The 22336-nt window shown below is 39.5% G+C and overlaps 1 protein-coding gene across 3 annotated transcripts in view; it reads right to left on the reverse strand.

The window, feature by feature from the left end:
- golga4 (golgin A4) overlaps window positions 1-22336 on the reverse strand; it is a 160801-nt gene that overhangs the window by 113068 nt on the left and 25397 nt on the right. For 2 of the 3 annotated variants that reach the window (XM_048528967.2, XM_048528965.2), the window contains 3 exons: window positions 11600-11680; window positions 9893-10213; window positions 4083-4130 (listed from right to left, as the gene is read on the reverse strand). In XM_048528967.2, the coding sequence (XP_048384924.1) occupies window positions 4083-4130; window positions 9893-10213; window positions 11600-11680 (450 nt within the window). Of the gene's footprint in view, window positions 1-4082; window positions 4131-9892; window positions 10214-11599; window positions 11681-14572; window positions 14594-22336 lie in introns of those variants that run through there. The other variant, XM_048528968.2, reaches the window with a different exon arrangement.

The raw sequence follows: 22336 nt of genomic DNA on the forward strand, positions 1-22336 counted from the left end.
CATCAAGTGAGTACAGAATTATGAAAACAAAGCAGATGAATGTATGGCTGAAGAGGCATAAGATTTTGTGGGAGAAGGGACCAAACAACAGGATAAGTTGCACATTGCCAGGGACTGGATTGAAATTGTGGCAACAATGTTTGACAATGCTGCAATAGAGGACTTAAACCAGCTCAGATGGGAACCCGAATGAACATTCAGAAGGAATGGAAATAATGCCGAAAATTAAAGGCAAGAGAGAGAGAGAGAGGAGAGAGAGAGACAGAGAGAGTGAGGTGGGGGGAGAGAAAGAGAGACAGCATGCGCGAGACAGCGAGCAAGAGAGAACTCAAACTAAACGGATGATCCCTGGAATGGTCGGTTTAATGTATGATGAACGGCTAAGGATCCTGGGATTGTACTCATTAGAGTTTAGAAGGTTGAGGGGAGATCTAATGGAAACTTACAAGATAATGTATGGTTTAGGAGGGGTGGACGCTAGGAAGTTGTTTCCGTTAGGCTGGGATACTAGGACCCGTGGGCACAGCCTTAAAATTAGAGGGGGTAAATTTAAAACTGAAATGAGACGACATTTCTTCAGCCAGAGAGTGGTGGGCTTGTGGAATTCATTGCCGCAGAGTGCAGTGGAGGCCGGGACGTTGGATGCCTTTAAGGCAGAGATCGACAAATTCTTGACCTCAAAGAATCAAGGGCTATGGGGAGAATGCAGGGAAGTGGTGTTGAAATGCCCATCAGCCATGATTTAAATGGCGGAGTGGCTTGATGGGCCAAATGGCCTTACTTCCACTCCTATGTCTTATGGTCTAAATCAACCAGAAAAGAAACATGTAGGACTGCTCAGCTGAAGTCAGGAGACAGAGCAGGAGAGTGAAAAAAAAGCCTGAGAATCAGTGAGCAAGGTTAAAAAAAAACTCAAAAATGTCTTCAGCACAAGGAACAGTCCAGACTGGTGATTTTGTTGTTTAAAGCAAGCCTTTCATCATGCTTTGCTTCACTTACTTAAAATTTAATTTAACAAATACTGGCATGGTAGGAATCCTCATTTCTATGGAATGTACATCCTATAACAAGCAAGAACTCCATAAATTGTCTCAAGTCCTGCACAATCAAATATGCAAGAACACTTATCAGCAAGAGGAGTTCAAACATAGAATTTCAGAGCTCGAGCAGTCACCTTCAAGATGGAAAGGGTCATGGATAACATATTTCTGGAAGGAGTTACAATACTGCTGAATGATATGTAGACAGAGAGGTTATGTAGGAGGATGAGATGGGTCGTGCAGTAATTCCCAAAACGTATCTTACTCTCTGATAGGTATTCAGTTCTGAAAAATGGTGCGATGTTTCCTCAGAGGAGTACAGCCTAAGGCAACTCCACAGCGCTCTCAGTTAGAGATGGGGGAAAATGCTAGAAAAACAATAATGTTCAGAGATCATATCGTTCAGGGAATGGGAGGATGTTTCCACAACATCAAAACTAAATCCTGAAAGGAATGTTGCACTCCTGGCTCAAGGGTGAAGGATGTTGCTAATTGGTTGAAGAGGACGAGCAGGTTGAGTGAATAACCAGCAGTTGTGATACATATGGATACCAACAAGATAAGCAGGAAGAGGGATGAGATCCTACAAGTATTTTTTGGGAACTAAGTGAGAAATCAAAACATAATAATCACTGGATTAATTGTTATGCCATGTTGCAATGAGTACAGGAACAGGATAATGCACTTTGAATTTCAAGCTGAAAAGCTGTTGCAGGATTGTGGATATCTAAGACATTGCAACTAGGTTGTTTTGGGGGATGGGTGGACATGAGCAATTTACTACAGATCGGGAGAATTTAAATTAACTTGTTAGGGGAATAGGAAACAGAAAAACATGAGAGAAGAAAACAATGCAGAAAGATTTGAGTGGGGTAGATAGCGCCACAGCAAGAAACAGTTTGGTGCAAAGCGGAATCACAATAAGATGAAATAGAAAACCTTAGTTGGGTTTACTGTGGAGAAAGTGAGATAAATTATGTTGGTAAACTGCAGACGTGTGAATATAACGACAGAAACAGAGACCAACTTCAAAAAAAACCCAACTTTTACAAAAAGGGTTCGGCACAGCCTTGGTCGATGTACTAATGGACAAGTCAGAAGGGTCTAGGCCCAAAACGTCAGCTTTTGTGCCCCTAAGATGCTGCCTGTCCTCTTCCAGTTCCATACTTTGTTATCTCAGATTCTCCAGCATCTGCAGTTCCCATTATCTATGAAACTGGATAGTGTTTTTTTTATTATTTGATCTGATATGGTGATCATGCACTCTTACAGAGTTATACAAGGCTGCAGAACATCTCTAATAACACAACTAATGCTTTGAAACAAATGTCAAAAACAGAAAAAAAAATAAGATTAGATATAGAACACAGTTACAAAAATCCTAAGAGAGTACAAATAACAACACCCTTGAAATGCTTTCCCAACACTAGTTCCACTTTCTCAGCATCAAATAATCTGCAGATTCCTCATGAAACACCTGGTCTGGTAGCTGAACAATTTTTTTTAAACGGAAGTAATTTATTTCTTTAACTGAAATAAAATGTTTCTAGGAGGGACGGTAGACTGTCTTCTGACTCCTGTCCCTCCTCTGAACTGACTTGAAAACTAATCTGTTTTATTTTAAAAGCCAACTACAAAAGTCGCAAACACCCATAAGCCACTATTTTGAACTTCAAAACCTAACAATATCAAATCACACATTTCATCTTAGTACCAAATATTCCCAAACGTATAATGTCCATGAAAGACAGGGAAGACAAGAAAGGAAAAAGGGGTAGAAACAGAAATGCCCAAGAGATTCTACAGGCCTAGCGTGATCATGAGAGAAACAGAGTAAATGTTTGAAGACGGATCATATTTACCTAGAAACGTTAACCCTGTTTCTCAATAAGCATTGCCAAACCTACAAGAGTTTTTCCAACACTTTTGTTTTCCTTTCAAATCACAGTGCTTTGCTTTTATTTAAGAGGAACAGCAGTCAACACTCAATATTTGCCAGTGGAGTAGGTGCGTCTACCTGAAAATCTACAAAATATCCCAAAAAATTTACGAGGGATGCAACTGATCACAGAAAAATTACTCAGTAAACAGATTGATTTTGCTTTAATTGTCACAAGGTAGACTTATCAAAAGGCTAAAAGTCCTTGGAATGCATGGAAAAACAGACACATTGATGTGAAAATTAGCTCAGTGGTCGGGAAACCAATTCATCACTTAGCTGTGTCTGAGAGATAGCAGGAACTGCAGATGCTGGAGAATCTAAGATAACAAGATGTAGAGCTGAATTTCTGAAGAAGGGTCTATGTCTGAAATGTCACCCTTCCTGCTCTTCTGATGCTACTCAGCCTGCTGTGTTCATCCAAGCTCTAAATCTTGTTAACTTAGCTGTGTCTGTTTGTCTGAGAGTGTGGAGGAGGTTATGATCAAAGAAGATTGGACTTTATATTGTCGATATTTAGGCTACCTTGTGCTTATCAATGTTCTGCTAGGGATTACATTATTAGGAATAAATTGACAATTTTTGTTCATGTTATAAACTTGGCATCCAAGATCTGTTATTCATAAAGTCTGGTTCGGAACAATTCGGCAATTGGCAGGGTCATCAATTGTTTTAACTTCACAGTTTCAAATCCTGTGATAGAGATGCTGATTTGGTTCGACTGGCCATCTGTATTGTTAAGTGTAGGTAGATCTGCACCAGCTGAATCGGCCCAAGGGTCTCTTCTGTACTGTATCGGTCTTTTAGAGGTGAGAATGTATCGTTCAACCCAGAGGTTCTGTACTACAGTCTTACCGTTGAGTATATTTCACAGCAATTATATTTGCATTTTCTATAAAATACGTCATTGTAGTCATTGGTGAGAAATTTTTTTTAAATCATCCTGATTAAGCTAAGGACAATTAAACTACAACTCATTTCAATAATAAATAGCCTAAATAAGAACTTGTACAGCACATTTCAAATTATTATTAATCACCAATTTACTGACTGATCAATGGGCTGCTCTTGAATATGTTACCACAGCTGGTAATTCCATTTACCTGCATTTTTTCTTTGTCTCTTTGCAAAGTCCGATAGGCAGTGACCAACTGAAAGAACAAAACAGATACTCAATGTGAAAATTCCATCTACATACATAGAGGTCCAAGTTCATGGAACAAGGTACAGTGGTCTGAACAAACGATACACAAAGAATATCAACTACAACAGCTCCACGAGAAAATTGACCAATTCAGTGATCAACAAAGAAAGTGCTAGCGAGTTTTGAGAAGATTTGTAGCTCAGGTTGAGGTTCTGGATGTGAGTTTGCTCGCTGACCTGGAAGGTTAGTTTTCAGACGTTTCGTCACCATTCTAGGTAACATCATCAGTGAGCCTCCGACGAAGCGCTGGTGTTATGTCCCGCTTTCTATTTATTAATAAATAGAATATAATATAAATATAATAAATAGAAAGCGGGACATAACACCAGCGCTTCGTCGGAGGCTCACTGATCATGTTACCTAGAATGGTGACGAAACGTCTGAAAACTAAGCGAGCAAACTCACATCCAAAACAAAGTGCTCACTCTTAACCTTGAAGCAAAAGCCCACCAAAAGGAAGTAATGGACTTAGTGGCAACAATTCCCCCATTCTTAGGACAATTGAATTCTGGTGATGACTGACATCAAGAAATAGTGAAATTAACAAGCAGACAATCAGAATCATCCAAATAAACAAAGGAATACTTTTTTTGAAGTGTTCATTTTTCAATCATTTTACAGAGAGTGAAATTAAAATCGGGCATGCTCTTTGGACGACGGTTAAAGCTGAACCAGCGAACAATGTTTAATAAACTGTATTCATATTAAAAATCTTTAGAAATGGAAAGGCGATGGCCTAGTGGTATTATCGCTAGACTGTGAATCCAGAGACCCACATAATGCTCTGGGGACCCGGGTTCAAATCCCATGGCAGCTGGTGGAATTTGAATTCAACAAATATCTGGAATTAAGAGTCTTATGATGATCATGAATCCATTGTCGATTGTCAAGAAAAAAAAACATCTGATTCATTAATGTCCTTTAGGGAAAGAAACTGCCATCCTTACCTGGTTTCACCTACATGTGACTCCAGACCCACAGCATTGTAGGTGACTCTTAACTGCTTTCTGGGCAGTTAGGGATGGACAATAAATGCTGCCTTGCCAGTGACGCCCTCATCCCATGAATGAATAAAACAACTGTTTTTGTGGCATGGAGGAAATGACGCTGGCCTTGAGTTAGTTTTCCAGAGCCAAAGTGATTTTTCAGCGATAGTTATGATTTTGTATACCATTAAACCGAATTACTTGTGCTTTGTAGAGCTGTAACAGCACTATTTAGATCCATGAACTAGCCAAAGAGACAACTGCCACATTGCCGGACAAATCAAGACGGCAGGCAACCCCAGACACCAACAATATCAATAAGGAGACCACCATGAAACTACCAGATCTGTGCCTCACAACCCACTTCACCTTCAATGACAGCATATACAAACAAATCAATGGAACACTAATAAGATCCCCAATATCAGGAATGATTGCCAAAGCGGTTATGCAAAGGTTCCAACAGACAGTGCTCCCCATTATACAACCCGAACTTTGGGTCCGAAATGTCGACCAAACCTTCATGATTATTGAATGCACAAAACTACAAGAAACCCACCAACACATAAACATCATACTCGCTGGGATAAAATTCACAAAAGAAAAGAACAACAGCCAACTACCCTTCCTAGACATAATGACAGAACATAAAAACAACGGGAAACTCCAGAGTAGCCTAGAGAGAAAGACCACACATACAGACCAGAAACTCAATTACACTAGCAAACACTCCAACGCTTCAAACAGTGTTGGATCAGGACACTATTTAAACTAGCCACAACACACTGCAGCAACCTAGAACAACGCAAAGCAGAACAGGAGCAGCTGTACAGAGTCTTCAAAAGGAATGGATACCTGTAAAGCACAATCTGCCATTACCTCCGAGACAGATCATAACATGACCAGACCCATGAATCACCCTGTCGTACATTAAGGACATATCAGAGTTGACCACAAGACTACTCAGACCCCTAGGTATCAGAGTAGCCCGCAAACTGACAACCACCTGACGACGGCTACTGACGAAAGTAAAGGATCCCATACCCAAAACCAGTGTAATATACCAAATACAACTCAAGCACTGTGAGAAACAATACATCGGCCAAACCAAAAGAAAACTGTCAATACGGATACACAAGCACCAACTAGCCACCAAAAGACACGGCCAATTCTCACTTGTCTCACTACACACAGACAAGGGCCATGAATACAACTGGGTCAACACACCCATAATCACACAAGCCAAACAGAGACAGACAGGGAATTTCAGGAGGCCAGGTATTCCAAACGGAACTCCAACAACAAACACATTGAATTATACCCTGTGTACAAGCCTCTGAAAAACTGAACCAGAAGTATTACCAACTACCCCTGCAAACCGAGGCATATAAATATTCAGTAGGTCAGAACACCATTGCTTCACCAGACGCGCACTGATGATGTTACCGAGCAGGGTGATGAAATGTTAGCATCCAAACCCACTGGCTCAGCGGGCACATCTCCAACATCACCTCTCTGGCATTTTGTTAAGAATTCATCCCCAGTGAATCTAGGGATTGGAAGGCTACCTTCCATAGCATCGTCTCCAACCTGTTTTTCTCCTCCCTGTATTCCAAATGTTTACCCTAGCACTGTAGTTGATTGGGTCCTCAACCACACCCACTTTATTTCTTACGTTTCCGTACTCCTACCTTTACCTTTCTCCCCGAACCATGAGACGCTTCCCCTGTATTCAAATTGCATTCCACCAGCCTCTTGTACTCAACAAATTATCTTCTGCCAGTTCTGTTAATTTCTGCATGACATTCCAAAGAAGTGTTTTTTTGTGAGTTTTATTTGCGCTTGTCCGTTCAAAACTGGATATTGTCCTGGTCTTCCTGCATTTAGAATTGTTCAGTATGAGGTGTTGCAAATGGTGCTGAACACAGTCCAATTATCAGTGAACATCCCCATATCTGACATTATGATGAGGCAGAATGTCATTGATGAAGCAGCTGAAGACAGTTGTGCTAAGGACACTATTCTGAGCAACTTCTGCATAAGTGTCCTGGAACTGAAATGACCAACCTCCAACAATCACAACTATCTCCCTATGTGCCAGGTATCAACAATATCTCCTTGATTCCCAAAGACTCCAGTTTTGCTCAGACTCCTTGATTCCACATTATGTTAAATGCTGCCTTGATATCCAGGGCAGTTGCTCACAACTCCCCTCCAAAGCTAACCTCTTTTATCTATCAATCGAGACTGTAATAAGGTGAGAAGCTGTGGCCCTTGGGGAACTCAAACTGTGTACCAAGAGCAGGTTGAGCTGAACGAGCGTTGCTTGATAGCACGGTTGATCACTTTATTGCTGAGGCAACAGTAATTGGCCAGGTTGGATTTGTCCTGCTTTGTGTGTACAGGATACACCTGGGCAATTTTCCACATTGTTGGGTAGACGCCAGTGTTGTATCTGTACTGGAATAGCTTCGTTAGGGGCACGGTAAGTTCTGGATCACGTCTTCATGATTATTACTGGGATCTTGTCCGGCCCTATAACTTTTACAGCATCCAGTGCCTTCATCTATTTCTTTGGCCAAAGCCTAGCATCTGCATTGCTGAGGACCTGCACAGGAAGCCAGGATGGATCAGCCACTCAGTACTTCTGACCAAAGATTGTTGCAAACACATCAGCCTTATTCTTTTACACTGAAATGCTGGGCTCTCCAATCATTTGAAGTAGTGAGTATTTGTGGACGATCTTCCTCCAGTGAATTGGAGATTTGTCCTCCGACATGCATGGTTGGATGTGGCAACACTGCAGAGCTTAGAAGTGATATGCTCATAGTGGAATCACATAGTTCTATCACTTGCACCTTATACTGTTTGGCACAGAAGCAATCCTGAAATGTGGCTTGCTTTCCATCATTTAAAATGTGACCCACTTATCCACTGGCACTCTTCGCTACTTTTTATGTTGCTTCCATTTGTCATAATCTGTGTTATTGTTTTTATCTCAGTCTGCTTTCATGTGAGCTCACTTCTTCAATCTACCTTTGATGCTTTTTGTTTAAAACCCCTTCACAATACAAACTAGCTAAGTTATTTTTTAGAACTTCACAGATGCTCTGTCTTAAGTCGTCAGCAGATTTGCCTAGCTTACTCTTGTGTCTCATCACATTTTGGTCATATTATGAATGCTATTACATGAATTTTCAAGCACCGTGAGGTTGTTAATTAAATATGGGTCATTATTCATGACTAAAGCTAATCTGACTGACCCCGTCTTGGTTCTTGAATGCAATTCTGTGGAACACTCCCTTGAACACAAGAATTTTACAACATCTTTTGGCATATGCTCGTCTGCTTATTACAATTTACATCCAAGTTAAAACGTTTCTCAATTCCAGCCACTAAGTCACTTTTTAAAAATATATTTTGTGGATTTGGGTGTCAAAGGCAAGGAAAGCATTTTTTTTTAAAACTTCTGCTTAACTGCCTTTCACAGGACTGGCTTGCTAAGCTTTTTCAGAGGTCAGAGGCTCAGGAACCAGGTGAACAAAGGCAAATTTCCTTCTCTGAAGGACATTAGTGAAGAGTATGAGTTTTCATAACAATTGATGATAGTTTTCAATGTTTACTATTATTCATGAACTAAATTCATAATCCATTAACTGCCATGGTGGAATACAATCCTATGACACCACGCTGTTAGCAACCGTCTTCCTGTCAAGCTTATCCTTAACCACCCTGGCAACACCCACCTCTGCTACTTTTCCCCACCTTTCCTGTGGTCCTCACATTTTGGTGTATTCAGATCCCAATCTTACACCCATGCTGTTGTAAAGGCTACCATGTCAGACACTCCAAGTTGAATTTGTGCATAAACGAAAATAAAAATTGCTGGAAAAGCAGGTCTGGCAGCATTTGTGGAGAGAAATCAGAGTTAACGTTTCTGGTTGAGTGACCCTTCCTCAGTTCTATTTTCTAATTTTTGTTTCTGATTTACAGCATCTGCAGTTCTTTCGGTTTTTATTCTGAATTTGTGCGTGCTAGTCATTCATCTTATTCCTTATACTCCCTGCTAACCCCCAAACCCAGGCCTAACTCTGTTTTTATGAAGGACATCTATATGGAACACACACTGGTCTGTCCTTCTGCACTTGTTAAAATGCATTTGCAAGTGCAAGAGCTCCAACACAACGCTAATTAGCAAATTCATTATCTTATGGCACCTGTAAATAAATGAGGGTTGTAAAAAGAAAGTGATTTGCACTCTGAACTATCGGATAAAACTGTCATTTTGAATCAGAAAATGACAGGACCATGTTCCATATTAAGTCTTCAACAGATACTGCTGTTGAGATCAATGTGAAAACACAGAAAACCCAAAAATGCTAAACTGCAGCACGTTTTAAAGGAAAGCCATGCGTGTTTGTTCAGGTTAAAGAAGAACTGGCATTTTGGGTGTTCAGGCCAATTGCAATCCTCCCAAACAAATGCTTGTATACAAAGTTCTTTCATGTTTTTAAGAGAGAATTACAAGGGAATGATTACTGCCACAGGGAAATACAGTGAATGAGAAAATTGTGTTATTTCGCTTGTTGCATTGAGAGTCTATTTATATCACTTCAACTGCAGCAGATCAAGGCGGTTTTCAAACACAATTAGAACTGAACAACACAAGTTCATCTCGTTAGCCGAGATCACATCCCATAAATGAAGGATAATGAAGTTTTACCTCTGAATACTTCAGTCGATAGTTGCTTAAACTCCGCTCCATCCTGCGGAACTGGTTCGAAGATGGGTCCTTGCTAAGGCTCTCAAAGTTACCTGTCGAATCTTCTGCCTCACTTTCAATGTCTGACGACGGATCAAAGGTAATAACTGAACTTTGAACGTCTGCATCGATCCTACTGAGAGATTCTCTTGAGGCAGATCGCACCAATGATTCTTTTGAAGGAGACTGGAATAGACTCTCCTTTGAAGGGGCTCGAAATAAAGACTCGATTGACGGAACACGAAGTTGAAGTTTTTGGGCAAAAGACTGCATCTCAGGTTTCTACAACAGAACACATATTTATCAATTCTTAGAATTAAAATAAACAAAAGCTTTCACTTACCGATTCAAATTTTGGCAGTTTCTTTTGATTTGTCCTGTATGTGTTTATGTAAAATCTAGTAAGGAACATTCTGACTGTCAAAATTAAGAGCGTCAGATTCAGAAGGCACCACAGCATTGCATACAAGTTTTATAGTTTGAACAGGAACTCAACTTGTTCAAGGCAGATATTGTTATTAGTTTTAAATGCATCAAAAGAATTTATAATTTTTCTATACAATAAAATTCCATGCTCAACTGATATAAAAATGCCTTGTAGTCCACAAAGAAAGCCATCAACAAACACATAGAACTCGACCCTATATACACTCCATTGCAAAGGAAAATATAAATAAACATCTGTGGAACAATGAACTAGCTCAGTACGCCAAACAACCACAACGTGGTTCCTAGTTTTGAACACCCCACAATTGGACGCATTTTCTCCCCATTCAATAATCTTCATGAATTCTTGAACTTGTTTCAACTCACTGGTTAGCACTGCTACCTGACAGCACTAGAGACCCGGATTCAATTCCAGCCTAGAGAGATTGTGTGGAGTTTGCACATTCTGCCAGTGTCTGCGTGGATTTCTGCCAGGTGCTCCAGTTTCCTTCCACAGTCCGAAGATGTAGAAGTTAAGTGGACTGGCCATGCTAAATTATTCATAACGTTCAGGGATGTGCAGGTTCGGTGTATTAGCCATGGGAAATGCAGGAATCAGGGTCGGGGTGGGGAGGTGGGGGAGGATGAGTCTTGGTGGGAAGCTTTCAGAAGGTCTGTATGGGCTTGTTGGTACGAATGGACTGTTTCCACGCTGTGGGGATTCTAAAAGAAAAAGCTTGTTTTCTTTATCCTTGTACTTGCAGCATCATCCTTGTATATCCGTTTTCACATTTTCCGGTGCTTCTTGTCAATTCTGCAATATGGAGATAGAACTGTACAGTGCCCTAACCAGCAGTCTACGCAAGCTTCGCTGAACTTCTCTACCCTTTAAACGTATGCAACTCGATTTGAACCTTGCTAAGATTTGCAGCTTTCTGAGGTGACATTGCCACTTCTACCATTTGTGAATATGTGCCCAAAGATCCCTTTGCTCCTGGAATCTAATTAGAAATCTATCTTGAGCCATGATATCCAGCCAACATAAGTTCACCTAATAGATCACAGAATTAAAACCAAATATTTCTAGGACGCAATGTTATCCTTCTGAAAGCCTTTTCAGTATTTTAATTTGAATAATACAATGCAACGTTAGATTGGCTAAGCACAATTCTGCAAATCGTTGTCATTACCAAATGTTATTTGGTCTGATTACCAAATAACATTAGTTGTTCAAAGGCTCACCTGAGCAGTGACTGAACCTTCATCACTGAAGTGATCCATCTTTGGAGAAGACAGGTTTTCTGTCGATGTCTTGAGTACATTCTGGAAGCAAAATTAAATCAGACCAAGAAAACAGTCAATTAAAGCTCACTGAAATGTTGCTTGGAGAAAAATACTACTATATTTCTCTCAGTTTTTCATTTGGACATATTGGGCCATCATATTTATCAAGGTATCCCTAAAACTTATGTCATGGTCATTTTACATAGAGGTACATTTCCTTGGTGCACAGGATTCATCTAGGATGCAAATAGTGGCCAATGAGAAGTTTTGCCGATGTGTAAAATCATTAATCTTTAAGCTAATACAAATCAACTCATCTGATTTCAGCAATCTTTGAGACTATTTAATGCCTAGCAAGATGTAATATAAAAGACAAGGCTCAAAGACACTTCGTGAACAATGTGTTAAAATCATCAGCAGGCTTAGACAGAGACAGAATAGAAGATTAGTTTAATTGTTTTATTGTCAGGAGTGGCAGTTAATCACAGTATACAATTAAGACAAAGGAGCAGGACTACCAGCACTAGCAAAGACATATTTGTGACTAATGGTTTTGGAAGACTCATGCCAATAAGATCATTATAAATTAAAAACACTTCGCTATATTGCTAGCTCATCTTGTAGTTAAGATGCATGAATAGTGTCAGACACTTCAGGGTACGATGGCATCTGCAGACTGATGCAAGGTACTATTATCTCACTTACAGAGTCATACAGCATGGAAACAATCCCTCAGTCCAACTTGTCCATGCTGACCAGATATCCGAAAACAATCTAGTCCTATTCATATACCCATCCAGATGCCTTTCAAATGTCGTAATTGTACCCACCTCCACAATTTCCTCTAGCAGCTCATGCATCCACCACACTCTGTGAGAAAGCTACCCCTCAGGTCCTGTTTACATCTTTTCCCTCTGACCTTGAACCTATGCCCTCTAGTTTTCGACTCCCTTACCTTGGGAAAAAGATCTTGGCTATTCACCCTCTCCATGCCCATCATGATTTTATAAAGCTCTATAAGGTCACCCCTCAACCGCCGACGCTCCAGGGGAAATAAAACCTCAGTCTATTCACCCTCTCCCTACAGCTCAAACCATTCAGTCACAGCGATGTCTTGGTAAATATTTTCAGCAGCCTAGATCCAGGTAATGTAATTTATTTATTTAAGACAGGAATAATGTTTAAACAATCTACATATCTTTGTAATACAGCACCAAATTAAATATATCATGCTAGCCTTGAACTCGATGATGAAGAGCATTTTTCAGTTGTCTAAACATCTGTTTAGAGTGGGAAAACAAACTCGTACTCTGATCATATTTTTGTTATTAAAAGAAATGTATATGAAAAAGTGACAAAAAATAGTCAAATATAAAATCAATTCAATTCACAAATAATTTGATGAAGGTATAGAAACCAAAACACAGTAGTTATGTTACTGAAGAAGTAATTCAGTGACACAAATTCAAATTCCACCATTGAGAAATTTAAATTCAGTTAATTACACATCAGTAAAACAGTGCATACATTTAATAGTGACCATGAAACAACCAAATTATCTCATAAACCCATTGGCTTAAGTAGAGCGCTTTAAAACAAAAAAGCCTACTACTGCTGCCATATACCTATACATGACTACAGAGCTACTATAATGAGGCTGATTTTTTTTAAAAAAATCAACCTGTTCAGAAGACTTGAGCCTTCTGGCTCAGAGACAGGCACACTACCACTAAAATTCCCTATAAAATTACCCGGCAAGCCCCTCAGTTGTGTACAAAGATCCAAAATCAGTAAAACTGAACAGACTAACATCAACCTAAAAACCACACATAATTAAAGACACTATAAAGTGCAGTGAGTCACCAAAAGGAAACATACTCAACCTCATCAGCAGGTAAGAAATGTAAAATGAATATATAGCAGTGACACCTCGTTGAGGGTAAAAGACATTGTTGAGAAGAGGGTTGAAACTTCCTTTGTGCTGTTTATGTTACATTGTTGCAAAACTGTCTTTTCAATAGCTTTGTTTGTTTTTTTTTCCCCTTTTGCACAGCAATGGTGTTTCTTTTATTAAAGTACATTAACTGTCTCATTAAGATGTTCAGTGACTGTATATCACGATAACTGAAGTGCAGAAATAAAACTGATGGTCTATCAAACCAGCTTTCACTCTAGAATCTGATGAGTCCAGCATTACTCTCTTCACAAACACAAAGATTAACATAGGATATATTTGCAAACATTGAAAGAGTGGTTGCAAAGACTAGTCAAGCAAAAGCCTTTTCGGCCATCATCCAGGATGCCTTCCTCACTGTCCCGAATTATGTAATGTCACACAGCTGATGAATCTTTTGTGCACCCTCATGGTGAACACTTCAAGGAACCACTGAGTGTTGCAAAAGCACAGAAAGTACATCGTGACTTCGGTATCCACCATGACCTACGGTACCTTAAAGAAATATCCAATCTGAGTTGGCAACAAAGTGAGAGAATCTTCACAAGGAGACTGCCTACTTGATAATGTCTTCACTCATCAATCTATCATGTCCATTGACAACAATACTGGTAGGAGGGACCATCACACAGTTCTTGTGGAGTCAATTAAACATCTTCATCCCAAGGGCATCTTTTCATGTTTGGCATTACACCATGCTAAATGGAATACATTCAAAATACAGCAATAAAATGTACACCCATGAAATACTGTGGGGCCATAGGCAGGTACAAACTACGTTCTGCCATAAACTATTACCTCATAGCCCAGCATTTCCCACTATTATTTTCACAAATTAGCTTGGAACTGCAAATAATAAACAAATATTATGAAGCTACAACTGAGAAACACATTGTGCAGGCTCATTAGAGGAAGCACTCTCAAGCAGACAGAGTTAATTGATCCTATAGTCCAATGATCAAATCAAAATTCCATACCCCTGCCACATCGAGTTGGTGGGAAATTCAACAAGAGAGAGAAGGTGGCTCTGTGAACATTCCCATTCCAATAATGGTGCAACTCAACTATCTTCAGCAACTTCACGAATGCCCTTTCCTCATAATGTGCCAAGCGTTCAGTTTCATTAACAATTTCTCAGAGAAGACAGTCTGCAGCAGAACCTGGGCAAGATTAAACTTTGGGCTGTTAATCGCAAGTAACACATGTCGCAATAGGGATCAAGCAATGATAATTTCTAACCACAGAGAATCGAATTATCTTTTCTTTACAAGTAAATAAATTACCATTCACAATCTCACACCATAATCTTTAGCGTTATCATTTACTGGAAAGATAGCTAGACCGGGCTTACAAGTAATCTAGTTCTGAGCCACATCCAAGGCCAAGAACTCTGATGCGAATAACTCAGCTCCAGATTCCACAAAATCATTTGCAATATGGTGTAATATGTTACATGTGCCTGGATGAGAGCAGTTTAACTAACACTCAAAGTTCAGCACACATCCTGGAAAAAGTTTACTGCACAGCATCCACCACTTTTAACATTCAATCGCTCCACCACCACAGTACCATAGCTGACTTGTGTCATTTACGAAACATCCTGTGGCAACTCACGAAGCTTATGACAGAATCTCACAAATATGCAACATTTACTGCTCCCAGGAAGCCACGAGGTCCAAGTTCACCTCCATTACATACCACCCAGGCACTGAATTCTATATTGTTCTTTCATTGTTACGAATCAAAATCTTGAAAATTCTTTTCGAGAAGCACAATAAACATACCTCCACCACAAGGATAAAACAGCTCAATCTCACCTCAAGGAAGCAAATGCTCGCTTTACAACACATATGCCATCAGTATGTAATTTAATTAGAAACTGAATCATTTAAGGTACAGATTTACCAAGGTCAGCTATGACTGAGAAACTCTCAGGTTTTGTTAAATAACACACTATAAACGTCCTACACTGGAAATTTAAATCTCTGTCAAGCATGACATCATCAATGACTTGGACCTCCAAAAGGTCTATCTTCACAGGATGATGAAAGCTTTTAACACAGTAAGGGGTCATTATGCTTGTTATACCTGTTCAGCTTCTTTGGAAAAGCACTTCATTCCAGTTTTTCTTAAGCCTATAATCCTGTAAATTCCTCATCCTATCTGCAAATAGCTCCTTTCAAATTATTTCAGGAATCAGCTTCCATTGCCTTCTCATTGAGAGCATTCTGTTCTCAAAAATTTTGTGAAAAATTCTCATTTCCCTGATACTCACTCTGATCTTTTGTCACTAATTATAAATCTGAGTTCTATATCGATCCATTGATCAGAGAGATTTTTTCGCTCTAAGTCCATAAGAAATAGGAACAGGAGTAGGTTGCTTGCCCACCTTGGGTTTGCTCTGCCATTCAATTGGATCATGACTAATTTGACATTCTTCCCATTCACGTTCCTGCATTTCCCCACAACCCTGATTTCCCTGACTGAGCAAGATTCTCAGCCTTAAATATACACAAGGATGCTGCCCCCACAGCTGCTGGGGCCAGGTTCCAAACCTTCTCAGAGAAGAAACTGCTTCTCATAAAAGTCTTAAATTGGCAGCCCTTTATTCTGAAACTTTGCCCTATGGTTCTAGGCTATCCTATGAGGATAAACATCTATCAACATTTACCCCCTCAAGCCCCTTATGAATCCTACGTGTTTCAATCAGATCACCTCTCACTCTTTTAAACTCCAGTGAGTTGAGTTCCAACCTTTACTCGTAAGACAATAACACCACCCCAGCGATTATCCTAGTGAACTTCCTCTGAATTGCCTTCAATGGAATAATTTCTTTTCTTAAATAAGGGGAGCACAATTGCTCACACCACTCTATATGGTCTCACCCGCACTTTATACCTTTGCAATAACACTTCCCTACTTTTATACTCCAACCCCCTTGAAATAAGGGCCAATATTCTGTTTGTCTTCTTGATTATCTGCTGCACCTGTATGCTTGCTCGTTTCCTATACAAGTACGCCCAAAACCATCTGTGTTGTAGCTTTCTGTTGCTTTTCTCCATTTAAACCATCTTCTGTTCTTTGGTTCTCCCTTCCAAAGTGAACAATTTCACATTTTTCCTGAATTTAGTCCATTTGCCAACTTTTTTGCTCACTTCATTAACCTAATAATTTCTATCTACAGACTGTTTGTTTCCCTCTCGCACCCCGGCCTTGTATCTATTTTTGTGTTGTCTACAATTTTGGCTACAGTACATTCCTTGTTGCATATCATTAATTTATCTATCTACTCTATCAAACTCTTCCATCAGTTTAAAAATGTGTGTTAGATCACTTTTTGACCTTATCTGCTTTAAGTCCAGCAAACATATTTTTTGCTGCCCGAAACTTGAAGCATATCCCTGGTGTTTTAAATTATTTCTTCATCATTATTCATGGTAAATACTTGGACCACCAGAGGGAATATCACCGATCAAAATACAGTACAATGATGTTTTAATCCCTAAAATATATCTATATTCAGATTTATATTTTCTCACAGATTACCATGCTTGTTTCACAAAGCCAGGATGATGCTCCAATAACTAATTACATGATTATGTAAATTATCTGAATGCACTTCATTCCTTTTGTTATCTTTCCTTTTTGTTTTCCTCCCTGCTCTTTTCAGCTTGCTTCAACATTACGTTGAACGCTGTTTCATTCCTGGTAATTAATTTATTAACTCTCCCCACAAATGATCACAAAACATAACATAAACACATGGAAATCATACTTAATTTTAGAAAGGCAGTAGGAAGGCAGATGAAGTTCAGACAGGATATTAGGAGTTTTAGGTGAAGCTTCAACCTTGAATACACCATCTCCACTGCCCCACACCGTCCCCCGCAACAACTAAGTTTTGAAAATAAATGCTGTGCTTGGAAATGTGCAAAAGCACTGCAATTACAAGTAGATTTATTTGACGTGAAACAGAAAATATTCAGCTTCTGATTGCATATTTTTGTTGTTCTCAGCTTATCACAGGGGGCACAGAGGAAGAAATACATATTGTAATACATATGGCTCACATTATGTAATGCCGTTATAACAACAGTTACAAGATGATTTTATGCACAATTAACAATCTATGTTTGTGCTAATAGTGAGAGAGATTAAATTACATTTTCATACTATATACTGGCCCACAGTTATGAAAATGAAAGAGTCCTGTAAATGCACAAATTTATGAAACTGTTGTTTAAAAATAATGAGGAAAATAGTATGGAAATCTGAGAAAGATAATGTGAATACACGGAAGTTCATACATATGTCAGTGCTTGTGGTTGTCTATCAGTGGATCTACATCTGGATTTGGGTAAGGCAAAGGTGCAGCTAAGTAACAGTCGGACTGCAATGCAAAACATTACCAAGTCTTGGAGATAATAGGAAGTGCAGATGCTGGAGAATCCAAGATAACAAACTGTAGAGCTGGATGAACACAGCAGGCCAAGCAGCATCTTAGGAGCGCAAAAGCTGGCGTTTCGGGCCTCGAACCGAAACGTCAGCTCTTGTGCTCCGAAGATGCTGCTTGGCCTGCTGTGTTCATCCAGCTCTACAGTTTGTTATTACAAAGTCTTGATTAGTTTTACTGACAATAGGAGTGACCAATAGAAGTCTGTGCAGTGAAGAATGTGATGATAGAGTGCAAATAGGTCAACTGAGAATTTTAAGTGTCTTTTAGTCTTCCAAACTTTTGTCTCTCTCCCTCAAAAAAGCTCCAGCTCACATCTTACCTGGCGTTGCCCAAATTCCATCTGGTTTGAAGTTGATACAACATTAAAATATTGAAACCCCACCTAGACATTCCACAACTGCATGTTGCTGCTGTTGTTTGTTCAAAACTATGGAATCCCGTGACTTTATTCTCTTATGAAGTAATCTGGTTCTCTTGTGATGTTGATTTTCAGTCTGGTCTGGGGTTGGTATAAATTATTGGGTCTAATGACCAAAAACCCTGATCAAAGAGGGGGGGGTTTTAAAAGCTATGCGGGAGGAAAATTGATAGAAAGATGTCAGGAGGGTATTCCAAATCTTGATTCCCAGGAAAGTCAAGATACAGCCATCAATGGTGGAGCGATTATGATTGGGAATTCATAAATGGCCAGACTTAGAGGATAATAAATATCTCAGAGGGTGTTGGGCTTGGAAGATATTCAAGAGATCAGGAGGGGCAACGACCTAAAGGGGCTTGAAAACAACTATGTATAGTAAAATCAAAACATTGCTTGTGGTGAGTTACTGCAAGCTAAGACATCAGCCTTGAATAACTTCAAATTTAGGGGTGTAGGATGTGGAAAACCAGCCAGAAGTGTACTGGAACAGTTATGCCCAGAGGCACTGAAGGCATTGATGAGGATTGCAGCACACTGCTCATCAATATAACGCATAGTGCTACAATGCAAATTGCACTGACAACTTGATGAATAGGGTCTCAAGCCATCTGCTTTGTGCAAAATTTATGCTGAGATAGGGTGTGTCAAAACCATTTCGTATCATAACAGCTACCCTGATCAAATATCACTTCCCTTTTTCCCCACAAAGATTCATGAATAGGCACACAATCAACGTATCTAGATCATTCAGAGATCAAGTTGCTTCCCTGAATTAATCACTAACCAATGTTTGAGACATCTTCACTTCACTGAGGAAGTCAGCACTAAATAATCTGTCCTGGTCCACTCATGTCAAAATGACAATCAAGAAAGCACAAAGTCTCTATATCGTCAGGACGCTAAAGACAGTTGGCACATCCACAAGGACTCCTAGCAATTTTTATAGGCTGTGATGCAACTATCAGGATGCAGCACATGGCAACCTCTCTTCACAAGACTGCAAAACACAAGAGGGTCTGGAACACTGCCCAGTCACCCAAACCAGCCTTCCAACAGTTGACACCATTTATAATTCCTGCTGCCTCAGAAAAGCAACCAACATAACAAAAATTTCCTCCCACCCAGGTTTTACTCTCTTCCACCATCCTGGGCAGAAAATATACAAAGGTTGACTACTCATACGCCTGGATTCCAGATCAACTTCTTCCCTGCTGTTGAATGGATCTCCCAAATGTTAATTCTGATTTCTCTCTCTGCACCTTCTTTGTGTCTGTAACACTGTATTTTGCACTCTGTTCTGCTACTGTGACGTACTTTGTATGTTATGATTTATCTGTGCAGCAAGCGACATTTTCACTATATCTCAGTACAAGTGACACCAATAAATTAATCACCTAACTCTGTCAATAAATTAATCATTCTAATTAGTGTAGCTCGAACTCTAATTTCAGAACAAGGAAAGGAACAATACCATGAACTGTGGAGGTATCAGTCAGCATAAATGTATTTGGCTGCTTCCAGGCTCCTGCTGGAAATAATAGCAACAACCTGCAAATTGCATAAAGGTCACAGTGAACCTCTTCAAAAGAGAGGTAACATCAATTCTACAAAGCCAGTCACAAAGGATAGAACTGGAGCCATTCTTTACACTTTTTAAATTTATTTAAAGATACATTTCAGGCATATATTACCTTCTAACACAACAACCTTAGCCTTAGAATATAACTACTTCTAGGTGCTCGTAAGAACCCCAGTTATTCTTCAACAGCTAAAGACAATTGAAAATAATACATGATTAGCAACAACTTCATTTTGTTCCTTTTTGTCAAAGAGAATCAGGTGGAGTTCATGTTTGTAAAGATAAAGGTTGCTATTGACTGTAAGCATGCAGCTTTGCATGCACCGGATATAAATTTTGCAAACTACTTCAGCTAAAATGTATTACATTTCATGAATCAGCAGACGATGAAAGACCGTAGCTGACACATCATGCAGGTCAACGTCCAGTATCCTGGCAGTCATCACAATATGTCCGTTCTGCAGCAGTATGCTGCTCCAGCCATCATGTCAAATCAAAGCCATTGTCACCCAGCTGCACTTATCTTCTGATGACATACTTCATGAGACTGGCTCACAGTCCACATCTTGCCTGTATACAATGAGATATACTGCAGCAAACAAAGTGATAGAAGAGATCACTCATTTCCTAAAATGATCCTGTTGCTTGTGTCACTCTAGGGGAGCCCTCAAATACACAGGTTGTATATTGCATGTTTTCAACCTTGCCATCAGCTGTCAAGAAGCTAAAAAGCTGAGAAGTAGAGAACAGAGGGTGACAACAATGAGAAAGCAGTGCAGAGACAGGAAAGGGTTACTGCATTTTAGAATTAGCACAAAGGGGCCACCTATCTGGAAGGAACAGTTTCCAATGCGATAACTATGACCTTAACTCCAATTATCCAATCTACCATCAGTCTAATACTCCTTTTCGTCCCTGATCAACACCCCCTTGGCCATAGTACGAAGATAAAAGGCAATACAAAATACATATTCCATACCAAGTGCAGATATTAAATCATCCCATATTACACATAAAAGTTACTTAATTTAATAAAAGTTACTAGGCATTCCTTCCACGCCAGTCTTCCATAAGCCTTTGCCTGCCCTGGTGCTCCTACCAAACATAAATGAAGGAAGATAGTTGGTCGAAACTGCTGACTTTCTATACAAGATTATCCATAGACTCGGAAAATGACCTTGAGTTGCTATGAGTTGTGAAGACGTGAATTTCCATGTACTCGGATGATGGGGCTGTCATAGCTGAACAACTGCCAATTTGTGCACGATGCAAGGTATGGATTTGAGACTTGTAACAATGCCAAGCCCACAAATGTGAGAAGTGTATGAATACTGGGTAAGAATCCTGGTTGGCTTAGATTCCCCGTCAGTGGTTGGGTTGTGGTGAATTAAGCAGTGCTCCACATTCCTGGTGCATGTGACTAGATGTGTCATTTAAAAATTTATTCAGTGACATCAACCACTTGTGAGCTCTTAGTGACCCTGGGCAAGTTGTGCACTAGAAATCGTGGCCTGACACTCCATGAGTCATTACAAATGAAAAACATGACTAATTTAACCACTGAGATGATTAACTTGCTCTGAATTAACCACTATCTAAAAGAAAAAAAACATCTCAGGTTCCATCAATGAACAAAAAATTATATTTATTCTGATAAACATATTGAATAACAAGCAGCAAAATGGATCAATTGCTAATATACAAAGTAAGACCACACCCCTGCTTAATCCAAATATGCACACATTCATTCACAAAGAAGAGTGGACACAACAGACAATTTTAAGGTAATATCAGAGGTGGAAAATATAGGTAAAAATGAACAGATTCTGTGGAGTAAGAATCCAGGAAACAAGGACGGTATGAGTTCGCCTTCTCTTAAGTCCCTCGGTTTCTGGGGTGATGAGATCATGCTGCTAACCGCAGCGTTTTGCTTGTGTTATATCTTCATTTCAGGGTCTTTTCGTGCTCATTGCTGTGACTCGGCTGCTCTTTCTTTAATCCAAAGGCACATGGTGCCTGCTAGTCCCACAAATGTATCAAATCTAGCCTCAGTAGAGGTTACATGCATCCGACTAATCGATGAGCAAATAATATACTTCCACTTTTGCTTCAAGCTGTCAAGTATAACAGTTCATTCTTTGCAATACTGCAGCCAAAACTTCCATTTTCTAATTTATATTACAAATACAGCAAACTTTGTTTTAACTGGCATGTAAAAAATTGATATTCTTGATAAACCAGCAAAAATTATGTACCTTAAATACCAGAACTTTATTATCGAAATCTCT

Source organism: Stegostoma tigrinum, chromosome 5 (assembly GCF_030684315.1).
Source record: "Stegostoma tigrinum isolate sSteTig4 chromosome 5, sSteTig4.hap1, whole genome shotgun sequence".
NCBI classification, from domain to species: Eukaryota; Metazoa; Chordata; class Chondrichthyes; order Orectolobiformes; family Stegostomatidae; genus Stegostoma; species Stegostoma tigrinum.